The sequence below is a fragment of the Rhodamnia argentea genome, chromosome 2 (genome assembly GCF_020921035.1).
Source record: "Rhodamnia argentea isolate NSW1041297 chromosome 2, ASM2092103v1, whole genome shotgun sequence".
In the NCBI taxonomy this organism is placed as follows: domain Eukaryota; kingdom Viridiplantae; phylum Streptophyta; class Magnoliopsida; order Myrtales; family Myrtaceae; genus Rhodamnia; species Rhodamnia argentea.
In genome coordinates this window covers 10,490,980-10,512,262 of record NC_063151.1, presented here as the reverse complement: position 1 = coordinate 10,512,262, position 21,283 = coordinate 10,490,980, and the positions used below count along the sequence as shown (strand labels likewise).

General features: G+C 40.4%; 2 protein-coding genes across 2 annotated transcripts; one reads left to right on the top strand and one right to left on the bottom strand.

The window, feature by feature from the left end:
- Window positions 1-304: 304 nt before the first annotated feature.
- Window positions 305-10,984, top strand: LOC115754133 (peroxisome biogenesis protein 5). Its single transcript, XM_030693074.2, has 15 exons — window positions 305-644; window positions 1,213-1,341; window positions 1,427-1,571; window positions 2,195-2,388; window positions 2,796-3,047; window positions 3,471-3,593; window positions 4,979-5,122; window positions 5,471-5,664; window positions 6,473-6,710; window positions 7,275-7,359; window positions 7,966-8,075; window positions 8,174-8,398; window positions 9,290-9,355; window positions 10,220-10,314; window positions 10,408-10,984. The coding sequence occupies exons 1-15, from the start codon at window positions 534-536 to the stop codon at window positions 10,484-10,486; spliced, it is 2,190 nt and encodes a 729-aa protein (XP_030548934.2). The 5' UTR covers window positions 305-533; the 3' UTR covers window positions 10,487-10,984.
- A 7,694-nt stretch (window positions 10,985-18,678) lies between these two features.
- On the bottom strand, window positions 18,679-20,857 carry LOC115754167 (scarecrow-like protein 18). Its single transcript, XM_030693128.2, has one exon. It carries the CDS (start codon window positions 20,801-20,803, stop codon window positions 19,367-19,369), a length of 1,437 nt encoding a protein of 478 aa, XP_030548988.1. The 5' UTR covers window positions 20,804-20,857; the 3' UTR covers window positions 18,679-19,366.
- Window positions 20,858-21,283: the final 426 nt, after the last annotated feature.

Genomic DNA, 21,283 nt, shown 5'->3' with positions numbered 1-21,283 from the left:
CATATCATATCGTGCCGCGTCTTATCGGTATTACTTATCTTTCAGGTGCATGCATCTACCAAAGGCAAATAAGAAAAGGAAACAACAAATTTATTTCTTCAACATTGCCTATCATTGCACGAAATAAATGATAAACAAAATGAAAACCGCCTAAAAATGTGCGAAGGAGGCAGGCGAGTACATTATCTTTTTCCACGTAATTTTATTTTTTATTTTTTAGTTTTTTTTTTTCCTCCCTTCTTACCCCAACAGGAAAAAGGCAGGAAAGAGCATCTCTGTTCTCTCTCTCTCTCTCTCTCTCTCTCTCTCTCTCTGCTTCTGGTTGACGATCCTCTCCCTGGCGAAGAACCTTGATAATCACCATCGCCGAAACCCAACCAAAATCCTCGGGAACAAGCCGGCCGACTTCATCACCTTCTTCTCTCCACAGCTCGTAATCGCCTCTGCGTGCGTGCGTGCGTGCGTGCGTGCGTGGGCGCGGGTGTCAAATAGCGGAAAGGAGACGCGAGGGCGATCGGTAGCTATCTCGCAGCATGGCGATGCGGGAGCTCGTTACTGGAGCGGCCAACTGCGACCCCTCCGCTTCTTCGAACCCCTTCGGTGCTCTCGCCAACGCTCTCATCGGCTCATCCTCCAAAACACAGGTCCTTAATTCGTTTTTTTTTTTTCCATCTCTGAATTCGTGGCGGTTGGCGCTGGGTTTGTTCGGTTCGAACGGCACAGCTTCGAGTAGTCGGCTTAGGTGATTCTTATTTGGTTGCTGGTGGCACTTTGAGGTCCTTATCTCCTGTTTTGTTTTGTTAGTGGCGGAATTCCCCGGGTTAGTTGCCGGACAGTCATGGCTGAGTCATTGTTTCCTTGTGTCGATTGTGGCTTTGAGTTTATTGGCATGAATTGGCTCTTGTCTCGCTAATCAATTGCTGCTGGGGTTCCGGCAAGTGCCTGCTTGTGTTGTATTGTTGTTGTCAGGCCCCTTTTTGCTCTATCAACTGGTTGAATTCCTGTGGGGTTCTTGTGTATGTATCGGAATTAAACCGTTGGAGTTGAAAGAACTCTCTCAGTAACCGCTTTAGTGGATTTTGGCTTTTAAGTGATTGTCGGGATATGTGAACTGATAATTGGTGCAGTGGGAGCTAAAAGCAGCAGTTGTGCCTCTGTAGTGGTTACTGTTTCACTCCGAGACTGACTCAGATTGGTTATTTGTCTCAACAGGAGAGGCTGAAGGAGATTCCTACAACAACTCCGACGGCTGAGAGCCAGTTTTTTGCACAGACAGAGGATCGTCTGAGAGCGATTCCTGGCTCAGAATCTGATCAGTCTGTTTTGCCAGCCAATGCCCAGGTTTTCTACTTTTGAAATATTTAAGAAATGAGGAAGCTTTCTATCAAATATCTGGGTGCTGATTTATTTCATTTGCTGATGTCAGGGATCTGAATTCCTCCGTCGTTTTCATGCTGCGGAGCACGGTGGGTTTGCGGATGCTTGGGATGAGATACAACAAGCTAATGTCCCTTCCATTCCCCACGATTTGAGGGTTGGCATCAATCCTCAGATTCAACCTACTCTAGATGGTATTCTTTATTTTCTCCATTTCTGGATTAATAATGCAGACATGCTTTATTTGTTTTATCTTCTGTTCACTTCACTTTCACCCTTGTTCGGACTGAAATAGTCAACTATCTGTTTTGTTCACTATTCTTTTTTTTTTTTTGGTAAGGTTGTTCACTATTCTTTGTAGTTGCTAAAAACAGTGAAATGATCGAAAGACCATGTATGTCACTGAATTATATGATGCTGCGATAAAGTGGTGAAGAGTAAATTGGAGGGGAGAAAACTAATGCTGCAGAGGAATGCGGTTCCTGTTTCATAATTTCCATTTGTGTTTTGAAGAGAAAACTAGGACTTGCATAAAGTCTTACGTTTGAATTGACTTTGACGATTAAGAACTCTACAGAGAAGTTTGGCAATCGGGTAACGTGAAATACTGGTACTGCTCTCACAGTGGTGAAGCGGTGGTAATATGTCCATGATTTCTACCGTATATCTAGGCATGCATCCTTGTGTAATTTGAATTTTCATAAGTTGGGCTAGATTATTTCTCGGAACTTCTACATACTATTTGTGCCAATGATTTTTAGTCTTTGGCATTTTGTGGTGTCTATCTCGGGGTCTTACTCTCTTGATCGTATTGCAGGGCCACCGCAGAGAGTGTTGTCTGGCCTTCTGCACTCGTTTGTTGATAGTAGCCGCGGTGGTCTCCCTTTTCGTCCTGCCCAACTTCCGATGTTAGGGTTGTCGGAGGGTGATAAGCAATGCATACGTGATCGCAGCACTATAATGGCACGGCACTTCTTTGCAGATAAGAATGAAGATTTTATCAATGCACAGGTATGTGCCATTTTCTGATATTTAGATGTATCTGGCTGTTATTATTGATTCTCGGTGGGTGGTGTCGAATATATTATCTCTTATAATAAACGACGTGCGATTTCCATAAATTCATGATCCCTTTGGTTTAGTCCTTTACTTTGTCTCTGCCACAAATGAACCTCGAGTATCGTAGGCTGATAATCATCTATTAAATTGTTAGGTCTTTCAACCTTTTTTAGCTATACTCTTATAGAATCTAAATGGGATGCATGATTTGCTGCCCTTCTTCATGATAAACTGTGTCGGTATTTCTTCATTTTTTCCTGCTTTGCCTCCTAAGTTTGGTTTCACTTACATATTCTTTCCTTTTATTTTTCTTTTTGCTTAGCATTTACCAGTTTCTGTTTCTTTTCCCTCACGTTTAGGTGAATGCACTGTTGCACTCCTTAGATATTGACAGTGATGTTCGTGGCAAGGGACCTCTTACTGGGAGATTTCGGGAATTGGAGGATTACTGGAATGAGTCGCAGGGAATGATGAAACCCGGTCCCCATCTTGGTGATGCATGGGCCGCGGAATTTAACCAACACCGAGCGGAGCATGGCGGTCCCGATGCTTGGGTGAATTCTTTTGAGCAACAGCATGGTGCTAATGGTTGGGCTTCTGAGTTCGAGCAGGCAAGAATAATTTAGCTTGTATTAGTGTCAAGCTTCATGGATAATCTTGTCCATGATGTAGGTATTACGTGCAAAAGCAATGGTTATGCATTACTGGATTTTTTTTTGCAATATTTCAAAGCTCCAAAGAAACAAAACTGTGGATTCAAATCAATATGAAGAAGGAAAATAATTCTGAACGGGACTATCTCAATTCTTTTTTCTGATAAAAGGATTAGGTTTTGATTCAGTATGTAAATTGTGGTTAGTTTGAGTTTATCTAATGTGGATGACAAAGATCATCTTAACAGAACTTGTCCATGTATCTATTCCTTGTGCAGTTATATATTTTGATCCAGAAGGATATGTTGTCCATTAATCTGGCTGCATAATCCTTCTTTCTAAAAGGTCATAATAAAAAATATCAACTTTTTGTGGCTACAGCAATATTCTCAGCTAGCTACTGTAGATCAAATGGGGCGCGTGAACGTCCCTAGTTTAGCAGCGATGGAGCAGACTCGAATGCTTGCTCACACATTAGCACAAAATGATGATCCCAAGTTTCAGGTTCATAACATTAATCTTAAAAACTTCACTTACCTATTGCCTTTATCTCTTCTTCATTTATATTTTGCCATCATCAAGAATGTTATTTTTGATTGTGCATTAGGATAAGATGTAATTTGATTGGTGATGCTTCTCTTTTTTGATATGGTGTCATTTTGTTGTTGCGCAACTTATGAAGGCTTGTAGCTAGTAGCATTGTTTTGAAGACTGTCTTCACTCTGAAATTTTCAAATCAGCGTCTTCTGTTTAGAATGTCGACCTGTACCGTGTAAATAGTGATGCTGTGTATACAAAAAAGTTTACATAGACTCATATACTAAATGGCATGACAATAGAGGGTGCATTCAAAATACTCAACAAATGCTGGTAAATGTACAATCATGTGTTCAGCCTCTTAGTGAAGCTGACTTTCAGAGCGTTTGGAGCAGCCAGTATTATTTTTCAGTCAGCTTTTTTAGTGAAAATGGAGTAAAGATGACATTGAACATGCATTTGCATGGCACTTGGAGTGAGAACATGACTTTTGACTCCTTTGTAAACAAAATATCATAAGAAAGCTGCTGATTCTCCTCTTTGTTTGGAAGTTTGTTCACCTTGCATCCAATGTGTGACCTGTTGCAATGACGTGTTCAGCTATAATACCTTCATACTGCTGCAGTTAAAATGAAAGTCAAAAGCTCAGCTTTGAAGGGGCAAATTTATGTTGACTTGCAATAAATGTCAACATTAGTCCTTGGGAAGCATATCACAGGTCTCGTCGAAGTTTTACTTTTCAGTTTGTTCCTTTGCTTCTGTTTGGAAGAAAATGGTCAACTCGTAATTTCATTAGCCATAGAACTATAGCTGCTCAGATAGTATGATGTTATCCTAGGCGCCAGATTGTACCAGTGCCAACTTATAGCATAATTTTCAGGACATAATGAACCTAGTCATTAGGGTGCTATGTATTGGTTCCACAGCATACTATGAACGCTGTTAAAACTAGTTATACTTAGGTTTGTCTGGAACGACGTTTACTTTTTGCGGCTCCTATACTGCAACTTTTTTTATTCATCTCAAAGCACTTGAAACTTTCACATTATACAGATGTTGATGCGTAGATTTACATAAAGTTTTTTAATAACTTTTTGGTCTTTAAATGATAGTTTAAATGTCGCAGGAAGCAATAAAACCAAGAAAAGTAATTTGTGCTTCTGTGAATGAAAAACAAATATGCCCTTAATATGGGATTTTATTACAGTATTTTATAAGTGCCCTTCAAAATGAATTGGCACGCTCTCTTTAAATGATCAGATCTTCTTAGCAATATATTTCGAGATGTGTATTTATATGGGTGATTTTTGTCTTCAAGTTTTTGCTCAATTGAAATGTCAAATGCTCTGTAGAACTCAAAGTTCCTTCAGTTTGTATCAAAGATGAGCCAAGGTGAACTTATCATCGATGATAATCAAGTAAAGCCTGCACCTGTGGACTGGGCATCAGAATTTCAGCAACAGTACACTGCAGGTCCTTCTTGGGCTGATGAATATGTGAGTAATGAGCTGATCTAGGTTACATGCAACCATCCTCAACGTTCTTGTTTAATATACTCGTTAGACTCATTGTATATTCATTATTTCATGTTTTCTCAAGTGACAACGTTGTAAGCAGTGCAAACTTGTGGGTGCAGTGCTCAAGCAAGGGAATCTGAAGTATTTCGATTTAACATAAGTCTTATTAGATGCATCTTCTTAGGGGAAATTTTTTTTGCTATTGTTTGGTCAACATACTAATGTTGGAGGATGCCTTTAACATTCAAAATAGAATAATCGGCTAAATGGTTAGGCTGCCTTCTGTATGAGACCTCATTGCCTAATTCTAGTTCCTTTTTGACTTAGCTCCATCGTGGACCAGATCAATGGGCTAATGAATTTGCTGCTGAAAGAGAGACAAAAGGAGCTCTAGATGATCAATGGGTCAATGAATTCTCCAAGTTGCATGTTAATGAGTGGGCGGATGAATTTGGGCAGCAGGTTGCTGAAGGGAGTTTTGGGGACAATACAACTGATGACTGGGCAAATGCATATAGCGAGTGAGTTAATTATGTTGTATATGAAAGTAGAGAGCAAGTTCGCTACATTTCTTAACTTCCTTATGGTAAAGGCTGATAATTTCATATATACATTTTAAAATACTTTTCCTTGTACAATATTTAATTCTTAGCCGTACATCTTTTAGACTTGCAGTGTTGCCTAAATGCCATGCCTTGCGAAGGGAAAAATTGCCTTTGGAAGTTGGATCAAAATGCAATTTGATGTTTATCAATTACCAAGACCAAACATGCTTGTTGAAGATATGCATTGAAAGCAAAACAGTGTCCCTGTCATTTATTGTTTTCTCCTTTGGTTTCTAAATATTATGGTGGTCTCACCAAGTGGAGGCACCATCTTCTGGAAAGCCAAGTGAATTTTTCATCAAGTACTGCTGTACCACTGTTGAACTTGGGACAGAAGGGAAAAGTATTATCATTATGGATTGAGAAATTATTTATAAAGAAAGTGTTTGGATTCCTGCATGTCATGACAGCTAGTGATCACTCTGAAATGTGCATCTCCTCTTGTACATTTTTCTTGTTCAGTTTATTCTCGAAGCAATTTCGACAAAGACATTATTGTGACTGGACTTTCCACCTGCAGTTTTCTTGAGATTTTGCCTTCATGTCTAAAATCTGAAGTTGCTTTCGTTTCCAGTAATTCTAAATAATGAATTTAAAGTTATGGAGATACTAGCATGGAATCAACCACGTTTGTGACTACACTACTCAAATAATTTGAATGATATTGTAACATAATTATCTATTTTCAGAGTTCGCCTTTTTACGTTTATGTCATATCTTTCAGGTTCTGGAATGAGCAGAAGCAGCAGTCAGATGGTTCAAGGGGAGTGTATGTTTTCTCAGATATGAATCCATATGCTGGGCACCCTAATCCCTTAAAAGAAGGCCAAGACCTCTTCCGGAGAGGGCTTCTGAGTGAAGCGATTCTTGCTTTAGAGGCTGAAGTTATGAAAAATCCTGATAATGCTGAAGGTTGGAGATTACTTGGCATTGCACATGCAGAGAACGATGATGATCAACAGGTTAGTCAACTTGCTGTATCTTAAAGTCAGTAAGTGTGTTCCTATGCTTAGGATTTTTCCTCAGGCACATCATCTGTTGCTTTCTTCAAACATCTCTTTTTCCCCTGAGTTTGTTATTTTATTGTTGTCTTCACAAGCAAGCTACCATCTGCTTGTCAAACGACATGTTGACCCAGTTGCTCCCAGCTACCATCTGCTTGTCAAACGACTTGTTGACCCAGTTGCTCCCCGTTGGAGATACTAAACTTTTAAGGAGTACCTCTTTAGTATGTCGTATACCTGGATTTTTCCTCAACTCTTACTTGGCTGCATTTTTGTAGTAATCAGCTGTGCCGGCTAATTGAGAGGGGGACAATTGGCTGCTTTAAGCACAAGTACTTCCAAGTGTATAGCTGAGACGTTAGTATGCGCAAATAGAAATAATTGGCAGTAATAAGTGGCCTGGGTTTTATTAAATGAGCTGTGCGACATATTTCTAGCAATTAATTAATGGCAATGTTTTAGCAGAGATCTTAAGTTGTTCAACTGATCCTTGTGTATTAACTGGAAGCAAAATGAATGCAGGCTATTGCAGCAATGATGCGAGCTCAGGAGGCTGATCCAACTAATTTGGAAGTGCTTCTTTCCCTTGGTGTCAGTCACACAAATGGTAGGTGCAAAGTTAATAGCAAAAGTGACCAAACAAACCAGTATGCTTTTTTATGCCAATGTTGGCTATGGCAGGATTCATCAGTTAATGAATTACATATTTGAGACTCTGCTTTCTTCCTAGTACATAGTAGTGCAGACGAAACTATTTGCGAGCTCCTCAAACTTGACTTATTAGTTATTACTCAAGTCTGTCTTCTCCATCACTTAACATTGGCTCTATTCTTCTCCAGTTCAAGTCAAGTCGATTGGCTCCTGAGCTTCTTCAAGTAGTGGAGAATCTATACATGTAGCGTGTTTACATACTTAAGAACATTGAAATTTAAGTAAAATAGTCTTTCACTTTGATAAATTGAGTGCAAGCTTGAGCACGTTTCAACTTGAGACTACAAGTTGATTCTAGATATTTGAGTCGAGTTCTGTGTATAAGGAGTTTTTCGCTAGTTGAGGTCTTTTTGTTTAAAAATCCTATTTCAATTGAACTGGAGTCAATTCAAGTTTGAGTATAGAAGTCTTTCTCCATGGATCTCTCTTTTGGACAAGATGAATAAGCAGCAGAAGTGTCGGATTATGGATAGTTTCTAATGTATGTAATTTTTAATTGCAGAGCTGGAGCAAGCTGCTGCATTGAGATACTTATATGGATGGCTGCGTTATCATTCAAAGTATGGAACACTGGCATCTCCTGATATGCCTGAGTCTTTATATCACGCTGATGTAAGTGTTAGTACAGGATTCCTTACAGTTTGCATCAGTTTAGACAAAATTATGTGATCAATACGTGGAAAATTAAAAGCTCTCTATTTCGCAAGCAGGTTGCTAGATTGTTTAATGATGCTGCACAAATGTCTCCTGAGGATGCTGATGTGCACATCGTACTCGGTGTACTTTATAATTTGTCGAGAGATTATGATAGAGCTATTGCCTCTTTCCAAACGGCATTGAAACTTAAGCCAAGTGACTACTCACTTTGGAACAAACTTGGTGCAACACAAGCCAACAGTGTTCAGAGTGCTGATGCAATCTTGGCTTATCAAAAGGTACGGTTTAGAAGACCATATCTTGTTTGGATAATCACTTTCGGCTTGCAAGTGTATTAATTGTGAGATGTTAGGAAATGAAACGAGCAAATTGGCGGGACGTGTATCATTAAAACTTTCTTTGTGGTTATGGTTAAGGAAGAAACAATTCTTTCCATGCCTAACAGCTATATAGCTAATCTTTAATGCTACCAAAGGAACATCACCAGCCACGCCTCTTTATGCGACATCCAAATTCACCTAAGATGGATAATTCTGGGCCATGAAAACCCTACTATTCTCATGGACTACATATGGGTCGAAGTTGGGATGAAAGGTCGAAACATGACTGTTTGCACTTGGGTTGTTCGGAGTTACTTGTGCTGTGCAATTAATCTACATGCACTCTATTTCTTAAGTACTACGGTAAGCCCATGGGTTTTTGGAGGAACTGCATTTGCACATTCTGTTGTCTATCCAAAGTTTGATGTGAATATGGAGTGAGTTCTCACTTTTTCTTGTAGTCAAGATAACTGTTTTGATATGACCAAAAAAAAAAAAAAAAAAGATAACTGTTTTGAAGACCTTTAGCTTTACCTGTTCTTCGTTCTTCTATCTTAACTATGGACTATTGTTTGTTTTTATGTCAATGTGTGTACATGCACTTCTTTCATGCTCTTGGTTGTTCGTGCAGATGCTGTCGTGAAAAAGGTAGTTAATTAGATGACTTGAACTGTTAACTATCAATGATTCATGCTATAATATCCTGATGAAAGTGAGCTCAAGAAAGACGCGGCAAAGTGCATTTGCTTGTTTAGGAGAACATATAATGTTCCTCTGAAATAAAGTCTCCAATATATCTTGGCCTATTTCTTAATCCAGGATTGACTCTCTCTCTCTCTCTCTTTGCAGGCTCTTGATTTGAAGCCTAATTATGTTCGAGCATGGGCAAATATGGGGATCAGTTATGCCAACCAGGTAACTCCACTGCATCAGTCTTTCTGTCCAGTTATTGGAGGAAGTAAATTATTATATGCATGCATTGCAAATTTGAGGGTGGGGTGAGGTTGAATTTGGAAACCCTTCTGTTTTTCTAATGCCCGATTACAGTTTATTATCTCGTTCCCCATTAGGGTCTGTTTGTTTACGTTCTTTAAAAAGAAAAAAAGCAACTTTTTGATTTCCCGTCAAATCTAAAATACTAGAAAAATTGAAAAAACTAAAAAAAAAAAAAATATTGAATGTGAATGTACATGTCAACATCTGTATGTTGTGAAAGTTTCAGGTGCTTTGAGCTAATAAAAGTTGAAATGCATTCACCGCAAGATTAAGATTAAGCAAAAACCGAAATGTAAAAGTTTATCTAGACACGCCAAACTTCTTTGAAATCATACATTCTTAATAATTGACAAAAAAGCCATTCAGTTGACTTTATTGCGAGAACTTACAAGATGGAGATGCATGGGAAGAGATGAACATTAACTAGAGTGGCAATTCATGTCAGGTCAGAGTATTCGCGTCTACGATTTGTGTCATTTCTTGTCATCACGGAATAGAGAAAACGGTGAAGATGAGTCAATCGACGTTAGTTTTGAGTTAAAGTCCTGTCCTATTGTGTCGGTTTCGGGTTTCCGTTTCTCTCAATAAATTTGCATTGTGTTCAGCTCGTTCTTTATATTGTGTCAGGAGTTGCTATAAAATCCTTTCATGTATTTCTTTTGGTTGTGGTATGAAGTGACTGGCTATAGTCTTCGCAAAGAAGCTTTTGCAGTAATAATCCACAAAGTGTATGGAGATTTCTGGCACCATGTCTTTCACCACTTATGTTCTTTCCCCTTTTAGGGCATGTACGAAGACTCTATTCGTTATTACGTCCGTGCACTTTCCATGAATCCGAAGGCGGACAATGCTTGGCAATACTTAAGAATCTCGTTAAGGTATGACCTTGTCGAATGTATAAGTTGGTTTCTGATAGCAGTATTCGTGCAGCATATAAAGATCTGCCTTTGTCCATGCTGTCTCCTTTGCAGGTCTGCTTCTAGGGACGATATGCTGAATGCTTGTGATTCGCGGAATTTAGACATTCTGCAGAAGGAGTTCCCCCTATGATGGTTTTATTGGTTCTGGAACTGTGGCCGAGTAATGGTTTGTCACAAGAGATGGGTTAATGTGCTTTTTCAGATACGTGGAGCGGTGAGGGTTCTTCGCCAATAGTAGGAAACTTCTGTGCATGGATTCCGGTTGCTCTATTGGGAAGATGATGAGCTCTTCCTCGTGGCCAAAACCTGAAGAAATGAGAGTTCACTAGATTGGATTTGGCGCGCGCGGCAAGCATAGCTTTTAAGTGCCCAAGGCATTCACATGCCGTCACTATTGGTCCTTGGTTGTCCTCCAATTTATTGTGTTAGATGATTCCATCTAGAAAAGTAATCTGCACCATGCTCTTTTGGCAAATTGGATGTTAGGATCTGCAATGGCTACATCCTTCTGAGTTGCTTTGTAGTCGGTAACATAAGAAAGTGCAAGCGCTCAAGTAAGGCGGACTATTTGCACCATAGAGGAAGATGGACGCTGAGTATGCATTTGTACTGAAGTTGAAACATTTTTCCGTCATGTTTGATGGCCAGTCGCTGCATTTAGCCGACACTACCACAGTTGGAAATAGTCTTGCGTTTTGTTCTACTCTGCATGACTAAAGCGGGCTCGGGGTTGTTCAACTGGAAAACCAGATGGAATAACATCAATTCATTCGTGAAAACCTTCGAAATTACACGCTATGGTCATTACTTGTAAAAGTTTGAAGCGCTTCATTGACACTTCCCGGCGCCGATATCTGTAAATTGCCTGCTTACTTGCATTGCATTAGTCATCAAATTAACCTTCAGTGTTTGTAATGGTTATTGCTGAACCTTGGAAAGTTATCACAACATGATTGTGATGGAAAGATTTGGTGCGAACGAGGACAATGTCGAGCTAGGAACTCTCTCTCTGTGTCTGTGAATGAAATGATATGATTGACGTTCATGTGGGGTTTGGTTTCATGTTTGTCTGAGCAGAGGAATGGTACGATCCAACATGATAAATGCAAACCTACCTGCTCTCTTCTTTTTTCTTCTTTTCAGTTGACTTCTCGCGCCCGGTCCCCGTCCACACATAAAGCTCTCCGCATGTCCCTACACCATCCTATTCCTACTCCTTGTTACCCTATGATATGATCCTACGCACCAGTTAAATACCCCTACCAAGAATTGCATGCCTGATTGTTTGATTTGCTTGCTCTCTCTCTCTCTCTCTCTCTCTCTCTCTCTCTCTCTCTCTCTCTCGTTGAAGTTGTTGTCGTCATCCTACGTCACCATACAACAAGTCTTATACGCTTTTTATATTAATGTGATCTCTCTTCATATAATAATTTAAATTTTTACATTTGACTTTCCAATATGATACGCTTGCACGTAAGAGGGGGTCAATTTTCACATCAGAGGGAATGCTGAAGTTATTGTCATTCCATGACCTCACAAGGTCGAAACGGCCGGGTGCAATCTCAACTTCAAACATGCCGACTGGCCTATCGGGTGATGTCGAGTAATTGTGGCTTTAGATCGAATGTTCGGTGTAGATACAATTCTTAATTAAGGATGATACTAGACGCTAGGCCGATCACCTATGTCTGATATGTATGACGTACATGATAATGATGCCTGAAAATGAGAATCCTGCCTCCAGATTATAACATCCCCCTTTCCTCTCCCCACATTATTTATTGAAGCAAATCTCCACCGTCGCTCTCCACCTGATCCCCGTGCCCCGCCACCCCCATGTGGTCAAGCCCCTTTACTTCATCTCTCTCTCTCTCTCTCTCTCTCTCTCCCCCCACAGTGAACAGAGAATCAGCAAAGCACCATGAAATGCCGATGATAAACAGTTTAGAATGATGGGAAAGTCTCTCTCTCTCTCTCTCTCTCCACATGAAACCACTAAATCCCATCGTCGCGATAGATCTTAATCACCAGCAAGAGATTTGGAAATTAAGCATTTCATGTCCCGTACGAGTACCAGAAACATGTGGCTAAATCGGGACGGCACACATATACGACGCGCACGTTAAAAACATCATCCAATTCATCGCGTAGTAATCGGATCAATCCATTCACCTCAATACAATCACAAGGGCTCGATTCATAATCTGCCCATTGTCATTATAGTACATGCGTGGTCTTGAACCGTTGATGCTTCAAATGATAATGATAAAAAATTAGACCCTTTAAACGGGTGAATTGGATCGGATCGGATTGGATCCTGTCATAAATTATCCGACCCAAATAGACTCATTTAACACATTTATGTCAGCCATTTATTGTAATGCACTCATATTCGACACATATTCGACCCATATTTCTAAAATAATTTCATATCTAATCAAATCTAGAAAAAAATGCATATCCAAATTGAGGGAAGAGAACGGAATGAGTGATTGCGAGATCGAGTGAGGACGAAAGAGATTGAAAAGAGAGTCATAAAGATGAGTTGGTTCTAAGTGAGTTATAAATTAACTTATGACCTATTTAAGCTTATATTATATTCAAACTCATTAGAGAGAGAGAGAGGGGTTAAGAAATGGATTAACGAACTCATTTTTACTGGTCCGGTAGAACTATGAGCTTTTATACAAGTACTTGGAAACTCCAAGAAACAGTGGTTGGAGCGCGATGGCCTTTAGGCTGCCCTAGCAAACAGTGGGTGTGCTTGGTAGGCTGATGCTGCTATAGTGAATCATAAATGCATGAAGAGGAGATGCTCGCGCAGTGACTTTGGGATTTGATATTTTTGGAACGACGACAACACAAATAATTCATGAATTTTAATTTAGTGTGTAATGTGATTTTTGAAGTTTTAATTTATTTAATGTGATCTCCAAATTTTATTTCAATGCGCAATGTCGTTCTCGAACTTTTAATTTATTCAATATAGTTATCGAACTTTATTTCAATGTGTAATACCTTCTATAAACTTTCAATTTGTTTAATATGATCCATAAAATTTTGATTTAGGTTCAATCTAGATCCTATGTTGTTCCCAAACTTAAATTAATGAAAGAATAATATTGACTATTTTTATATAATTTAGGAACTAAATTGAGCATGTATGAAAAGTTTAGAGACTAAATTAAATAAATTTAAAGTTCATGTATTAAATTAAATAAATTTAAAGTTTGAAGATGACATTATATATTGAGCTAAAATTTAAAAATTATATTAAATAAATTATAACTTCATAAGTAATATTATATATTAAATTGAAGTTCACGTACTATTTATGCCATTTTTCTTTTTTCGGGTTGTTGATTCCGGATCTTTCTGGTGAGGCAGAGATTTCATTTGCTGAAGTGTCTCATTGATTGTGTGACGTTACAGTATCCCTAAATCTGAGTAAGGTTAAGCCTTTCTTTCTTTATTTTTTTTTTGCCTTCTTGTTTCTCTTAATCAGTCAGTCAGTCGATCAATCAATCAGTCAATCTTGAGTACTTATGTCTAAGTGATATATGACCATCCAATGCTTTTTATATGGACCCTTTTCTTCTTTATTTCTTTCTCCTTCTAATTACCCAGATTACGCTGTCATTAGTCATGCATCGCATCTTCAAATAGTGTCCTGGCATTCAGAAAATTTATTTAAAAAAAAAAACCACAAACGTGCATGTCAGCTGGGAGGGAAAAGGATTTGAACATCTGTGCCATCTTATCAGTATTGACTAGTGGGTTGACTTAACCTGATCATTGATTGATGCTGTTCTCTCTCTCTCTCTCTCTCTCTGCCAGTGGACCTGTGGATTAAAAAAGCTAGAAGCTTTTGCGGAACTGCACTAATTTAAAAGTCTCCAATGGTGCTACTTTTTTTTTTAAAATTTTCATAATTTAAGACCCAACATCAGGAGCATTATTGTAAGGAAATGGCCATAACTTAATCTGTGTGACATGATCGTGTGATTGTTCTGTATGACATGATGATTGCACATGACAATAATGACCATCAAATATATCGTTAAGTATTATACTCATTCGACGAATTACGCATTTGAAAGTTCTATATCTCCTTTGTTGGATTTCCTTGATTTCGCAGGTTGATTTTTCCTTTCTTCTAGTCCGGGGCCATTTGAGGACTTGCGTTTGGTTGCTTGTGCCGGCTTTTCAGTTTGAAAAATGTCCGCGCGCACAAAAAATAAAAATAAAAATTGCTGCATTTTTCTACATTCTTGATCAGCGGATATCTTCCTCCAACTGGGTTTCTAATTAAGAGGCAACAAGTTATTCACATCACTCACACGTAGACTCAACTGACTTATGAAAAATGCACGCTGTAACCCATCAATGAGAAGACTAGCTTTCAACCAGGGATGGAGGGAAACAAGACTCCACAAAAACTACTCCGGAGGCGTTACTCGTCATTGCCACGACACCTTCGTTTCATTAATCTTGCCCATTGATAATAATAATAATAATAATAGTGCATCTAGGGGTGCATCTGATCTAGAGTGTATGTCTATTTTTTATGGTCTCACATAGAGAAAGAGAGAATCAAATTCAGAAAGGAGAAAGCTGATAATGATAATAGAGATCTCGAGAGAAAGCAATGCACAAATAGGGAGGGGGGGAGGAATATCCTGAGGCCTGCTTTTTCTTAAGCCTACACTGAATGATTGAGGGAGCCCCCTAGAAAAAAAAAAGTTTAATCGCTTGTGGCGGATCAGAACACCAGATAGATACCTCAACCAAATTCGTGTCCCCAATTGCCCATCACTGAAATATTTATTCCGGTTTCTCAATTCCGAGGGAGCAAAAGGTGCGTCAATTACTCGTCAATGGCCGTGGATGATTCAAACTTGAAAGCTCGTGGTGCGGGTTTCTCTCTTTTCCAGGGACGCACAGGTCAAAAAGGTCAATGCCCTGAGTCAGCCATTGGAATGGTTTTGCTGTGTGTTTCAATCTCTAAGTCAATGAGTGGACCAGATGTAGATGGATTGCATCTTTTGAAGAAGCAAAAGCAACCCTCGGAATCTTTCTTTTCTTTTTCTCAAACGGTACTGAGATCGAGACACGTGTCCACATTTCGATGCCGATTGAACGATCACGGATACGCACACGCGTCTTGATCTCAAGACCGAATTGGATGTTAAGAAAAATCCCGCTATATAAGAATTCAAGAATGTATATCGTGCGAATTTGGTTTATCTCATAGAAAAGTTCGTCTAGATGGTAGAATTAGTCACCATAGTTAAAAAAAAAAAAACCGTCATGGGGGTCAATCTGAAATTTGAAAAATGTAATGAAGGTTGATATTTTTATATACCAAACCCTCTCATTCATTTACAACTACGAAGATGGAAAAGCTAATTACCCACTCTAGATCTACCAGAGACAGAAGTTTTGTCTTTTTTCTACCCTTTTTCACGTACAAACCATCTTATCAGTGTCGGCGAGTGAACAGAAGGTTTTGCGAAGTGTTTTTCAACAATGTAATTCACACACGCAAACCCTAAATATTGTTTTTTTCACCGCTCTCTTGGTAGCAAGCAAAGGATCAGCAGAGCTCACTTTTCTTTCAAGTAGCCCTGATCTCTGAGGGAGTCAAGGGGATGTTCCCTGGTTTCTTTCCTGTGTGGCTGCATCTTTCTTCTGATTCTCTTCATTTAGCGGGCTAGGGCCAAATCAATCGGCGAAAATGGACAGAACTTGGGAAGTAAAGAGTAAGCCAACAATTACTAGAATATAGAAGGAATGAGGCTATGGAACCAAGGTCGAAAAGATTGACAAAGAAGTAAAAACGGTCATTCACGATCATTATGAAGGATTTCTCGAAAAGTTAAAAGATTAGTAATCCTTTTTAGAAATAAAATGAATTTAGTCTTATACATGCACGAGAAAGGTAATAAAAAAAGAAAGAAGATGAGTTCTTCTTTCTATTTTCCTTTCGTTCGACGATGAACTAAGATGTGCACCTTCCAGGTCATAGATAGAGGCACACACTAAGAGCTTGTTTGTTTAGGCATAAGAATACTTTTTTGCTTCCGCCCCCCAAAAAATAAAATAAAATTGAAATCTTATTTAAATTTAGCAAGAAAAAATTGTATGTGGTTCGACATATCAATACATAAGTATTTTCAAAGTTCCAGGGGCTTTGGACGTTTTCTTTCTTTGAAAATTTTACGAATGAATGAAGTGCTTCACGTTTATAAACTAGAAAGAGAACCCATGTAAACCTTGATATGGAAACAAAATAATTCGAATATAATGCTAGGTAGTTTAAGACCAGCATAAAAAACGACATATTGTGTGTTGAATATGACCCACTTGTTCAAATGTTTACTTACGATCTCTTGCATCAACTAAATATTATCATTGTAGACCAGTCTTAATATGCATAGCAATACTCAAAATAATTATAGAGATGGAACTTAGACTGATTGTATCATTAACACATAAAACAACGGGTTCGAATGGTAGCTTGTCTATTACGATTATAATATGCTCTCTTTTAATCAACCATTGATGGTACCTACGACTAAAGGGAGTTGATCACGACAAGAATGGTCTCGCTACTAGCTACTCAAACTCGTTTAGGTCTTAAAAAAAAAAAAACTTGTTAAGGTCAAGGTCAATTGACTCTTAGTGGATAGTTATTGAGCTAGATTGTGTAGCTGAAATATCATGCCTAGAGTACAGTTCAAGCTTCTATTACTACTCAACTCGCCCAAACTTTATTCCTAATTAGCATTCCTTATGCTAAATAATCACCCAAGTTATTTTTAATCCGGATTGCCATTCAAACAACTACACAAACTCAAATTCAAGTAGATAAAGCAATTTTTGGCTCGATAACTACATGCAATAAATGCAGCGACTAAGAAAAATCAAGATCGACCAAATTAGATATCCTCTTGAAGTCTACAAATCAAGCAAGTTTGAGCCTTAGCGAATAATCAATCCGTCTCACTCATACCCTACATGTACCGATTACAATGAATTCAGGAGAGAGAGAGAGAGAGAGAGAGAGAGAGAGAGATTATGGGTATCTTCTAAAAAGGATGTTAAAGAGTGGGATCTGCTCTAAAGCTATAAGCAAGAGACAAAGCCCTAAGAGGTAATAAATAAAGAACGAAGTGGGAGGTGGTCCTAGAAAAACCGCAGGACCCCGAGAGATACCAAAGCACAAGTGTGCCTTCAAAAAGGTTGCAGGGTCCTAGGGGAGGCAAAGGGTGGGCAGTGGTAGCCTCTATTTTGACAACTTTCATGGTTTTGTTGAGGGGAACACAGGGCATAAATTAGGGATTGTTTGGTTTCGAATAATAGTTTTCAATAGTATATTACAATGCCCCCTTCAATCTCAAAAAGACAAGAGCTAAAAAATAACAGTTTAAAATCACACGGCTGTTTGTTTCTTGTTCTTCCCTCAAAACAAGAGCCCTCATGCAAACTCACTCATCACTCTCGCTGCTCAAATCTCGGAAGGCCAGAACCCCATGCAATGCTCCATCTACTAACATAAAATCTGCCAAAACTTAATATGCTAAGCAATCTGGCAAACTATTGGAAGGGGTCTATGTCAATAAATAGGTCATATCCCATGCTTCGCGAAAGACTTATCATATTTTTTGTGTACGCTGATCTGCTAAACTGCTATTGTGTGCACTAATAGTCTATTTTGGGCCACAAAAAAACAAATAAAAGTTAATTATAAATTATTATGAGATCTATCTTTTTAAGAATTTGTGGCTCATAACTACTGTTATTATTCTCCCGCTCATTCAGAAATTATTATGCGAGCAAAGCTCTTCTGTAGATCGAACTCAACATTTCTAATCGCACTAAAATCAATGTCTTTATAAGAGAGAGACTGAAGAGAGATGGGCAGAGAGGGAGAGAGACGAAAGAATTTCCGCTGACAAGAATGGCACATTTTAGTGAGAAAGAAGGCAGTCACCGTCATCACATCGATTGTGATTTAATTAATTGAGAGAGAGAGAGAGAGAGAGAGAGAGAGAGAGAGAGAGATCAGGAGATAAGACTTTTGGTTAATAATAAACACAGCAAACACAGCACATCATCACCATCATCATCATCCAGAGAAAAGGAAGGCATCATTCAGCATTAAAGAAATTTCCATGGAAGGGGAAAAAGTAACTCCATAGCACCCTGACAACAACAGTGCAAAGAAAAGCACAAACACAAAAACCATCTAGAAGATTTAATGGTGCTTCGACCATTCAAATTCGGCTACTTCCATTTAATCGCATAGAATAGAAATATGCTCCACGACAGTGGCAACCAAAGTGGAGTTCGTACATAACCCTCCTAATTTAAGATTCGATAGAACAAAACCAAAAACATGTTAGAGAGAGAGAAAGAGAAGATTAGTGGCCAAATATAAAAGGGTAATCAAGTATATTAGTACACTAAAACTATGAAAATCACTTTTAAGAATGAGTCTTTCAGTTCTTCAAGATATAACCAAAAAAAAAAAAAAGAGAGAGAGGGAAAGAACCGGCTGATCAATCGAAGGTTGCGTCTGGCGATGATGCAGTCCTCCACGTTGATGCCGCGATCCTTGCTTCTTCTTCTCTCAGAAACTTCTCATGCAACAGACCAACCCCAACCATGCATGCAAAGTCTTGCTTTAGGTCAAGTTTCGCGTACGGTGGATCAAATCGAGACTAAGCTAAAGTTAGCTTCTACTCTTCCTGTTCCCAGTTCTAAAGAGGGTTCTTGATTCATGCAGGTACAACCTTTCCAGAATCAGCAAAAGCCCCTCATCCTTTGCTTTTGCTTCTTTTGGGCTCTCTATTTTCTGGGGTTGAGCTAGCTTGAGCCTAAAGCCTCTCCAGAGCTGTAATATACAAGACCAAAAAGGGGAAGAAAGAGCAAAAGAGGGGTTATAATTATATGAAGGGTTTGATGAGTGATTGATAAATGTTGTGAATTGGTGAGGGAGTGATCATCAGCGCCAAGAAGAGACTGTGAAGAGGGCTCTACTTTGCCACCCGAGAAACACAGAGCTGTTCTTGATCTGCAGCTGGTAACCCTCGGATGGATAATGGAGCCTCAAGAGCATCTTGGCCTGAGACAGAGCAAAAGGGCTCAAGGGCACGTTCACGAAGCCGGAGCTCCGGAGCAGGACCTCCCAGGAATCGAACCTCTCATGCCTCTCCCGCCTCCGCTCGCCTTCCTCCCCGATGATGTCCGCTATCTCGTGCCCGAACCACGCCTGCTCCAGCGCCAGCCGCTCCCGGCTGCTCGGCGGCAGCGTCGCTTCGAGCGAATCGAACACCGCTGTGTAGTGGTCGAGCGCCTCCACAAACCGCTGCAGGAACATCGGGTGGTTGTGGCTTGCCTCCCGCTCTGCCACCGTCACCACCCTCGGCCTCAGGGCCTTGATCTTCCTCAGAAAGATGGATACGTCGCGCGTGTCGTCCTTCAGGAGTCGGTGCAGGCACAAGACGCAGTTCACGGCAAGGGCCTCGTCGGGGAGGGCCGAGATCTCCGAGGGGATCGCCGCGTGGAGGGCGACCGAAAGGGCGTCGTGTGGGAGCAGGAGGGGGCAGAATTGGAACTCAAGCCCCAGGGATTGGGCGAACGTGGAGAGCCGGTCGCCCGTCCGGTGGAGGGCCTCCAGGTCGTGGCCCGCCCCGGTGATTCGCAGCGTCGGAGGGAGAAGTAGAGCATTTTTGTCGTTACTGCTTGATCGCTCCACAATGGCCTGCATCAATGGAGGCCATTGGACTCCATGCATGATGTCCAAGTCCACTATGTGGACTGCTCGCTGTCCATCAATGGCCTCCAAGATCGCTTGGTTAGCCGTCAGGTGGCTGAACCGGATGAAGGGTGTGACCTGGTTTAGGGTTAGGTAACACGATTGCAGACCGCTCGGGTCCGATCCCTGGCCTAGCCTAACGGCGGAATCCACATCGAATCCCAAGGCACTACTGCTGCTGTTGCTCCTGTAAGGGAAAAGGAGGGAACTGTTGTTGGGGAGCGCCGTGGCGGCCGCAGCGGAGCGATGAAGGCGGAGGGAGAGGGCGCGGGAGAACTGGTGGACGAGCCGCTCGGTGGAGTCGCCGTAGGGGGAGGAGTTGGCGGAGAGGATGGAGATGAGGCGGTGGGCGGCGGGGAAGTTGGAGAGGGAGAGGAGCTCGGCGCAGGTGATGAGCAATTGGCGGGTGTTAATGACAGAGGACGACGACGCGGACGGTGGCGCAGCAGGGAATGAAGATGGAGAGGGGAGAGCAGGTTGAGGGTGGTGGTGGTGGTGATACTGATGATGATGCAGATCTGAGGGCGACTGTGAGTGATGATGGCGATGATGACGATGGTGAAGATGGTGGCCTTGTTCCTCTTCTTCTTCAAGGGAATTATTAGAGCTGAAAGAGCCCAACATAATTCCTAGGCTACATATGCTAGTTAGCTACTAGCACCGACCATGGATTAGGGTTTAGCTAGAGGGAGAGGGAGAGTGGGGGGAGGAATGAGAAGGATTGGGTTTCTATTTTCTTGGCAAGTTCTCTCAGGTGATCTTCTTCTCTTTTGGCTTGAAGAAATATACGAAGCTGACGGCGGAGGAGGAGGCGGAGGATGGCGGGATTGCGGTGGTGACCGGACGTGGAATGGAACCCCGCCACCCACAAAAGGGCATCAGAAGCACACAGAGAGAGAGAGAGAGAGAGAGAGAGAGAGAGAGAGCTTAGGAGTTAGTAATGGCAGAGCTCTGGATGTTCCTCTTCTCTACCAACACTAGCAAATAGCAACAAAAGGAACTTGTTATTATTCAAATACGCTTTCCCTTTTTATAAGTTTTATACGCTTTTTTTTTTATTATTAATTATATATTATATTGCTGCTGATCGAGAGCCGCATTCGA

Bases quoted from the DNA above. Each gene is read 5' to 3' on its own strand.
- LOC115754133 (XM_030693074.2), top strand. From the start codon at position 534: ATGGCGATGCGGGAGCTCGTTACTGGAGCGGCCAACTGCGACCCCTCC. The intron at 5,123-5,470 runs GTGAGTAATGAG...TTTTTGACTTAG, and splicing joins CTTCTTGGGCTGATGAATAT to CTCCATCGTGGACCAGATCA. The intron at 7,360-7,965 runs GTAGGTGCAAAG...TTTTAATTGCAG, and splicing joins TGGTGTCAGTCACACAAATG to AGCTGGAGCAAGCTGCTGCA.
- LOC115754167 (XM_030693128.2), bottom strand. From the start codon at position 20,803: ATGTTGGGCTCTTTCAGCTCTAATAATTCCCTTGAAGAAGAAGAGGAA.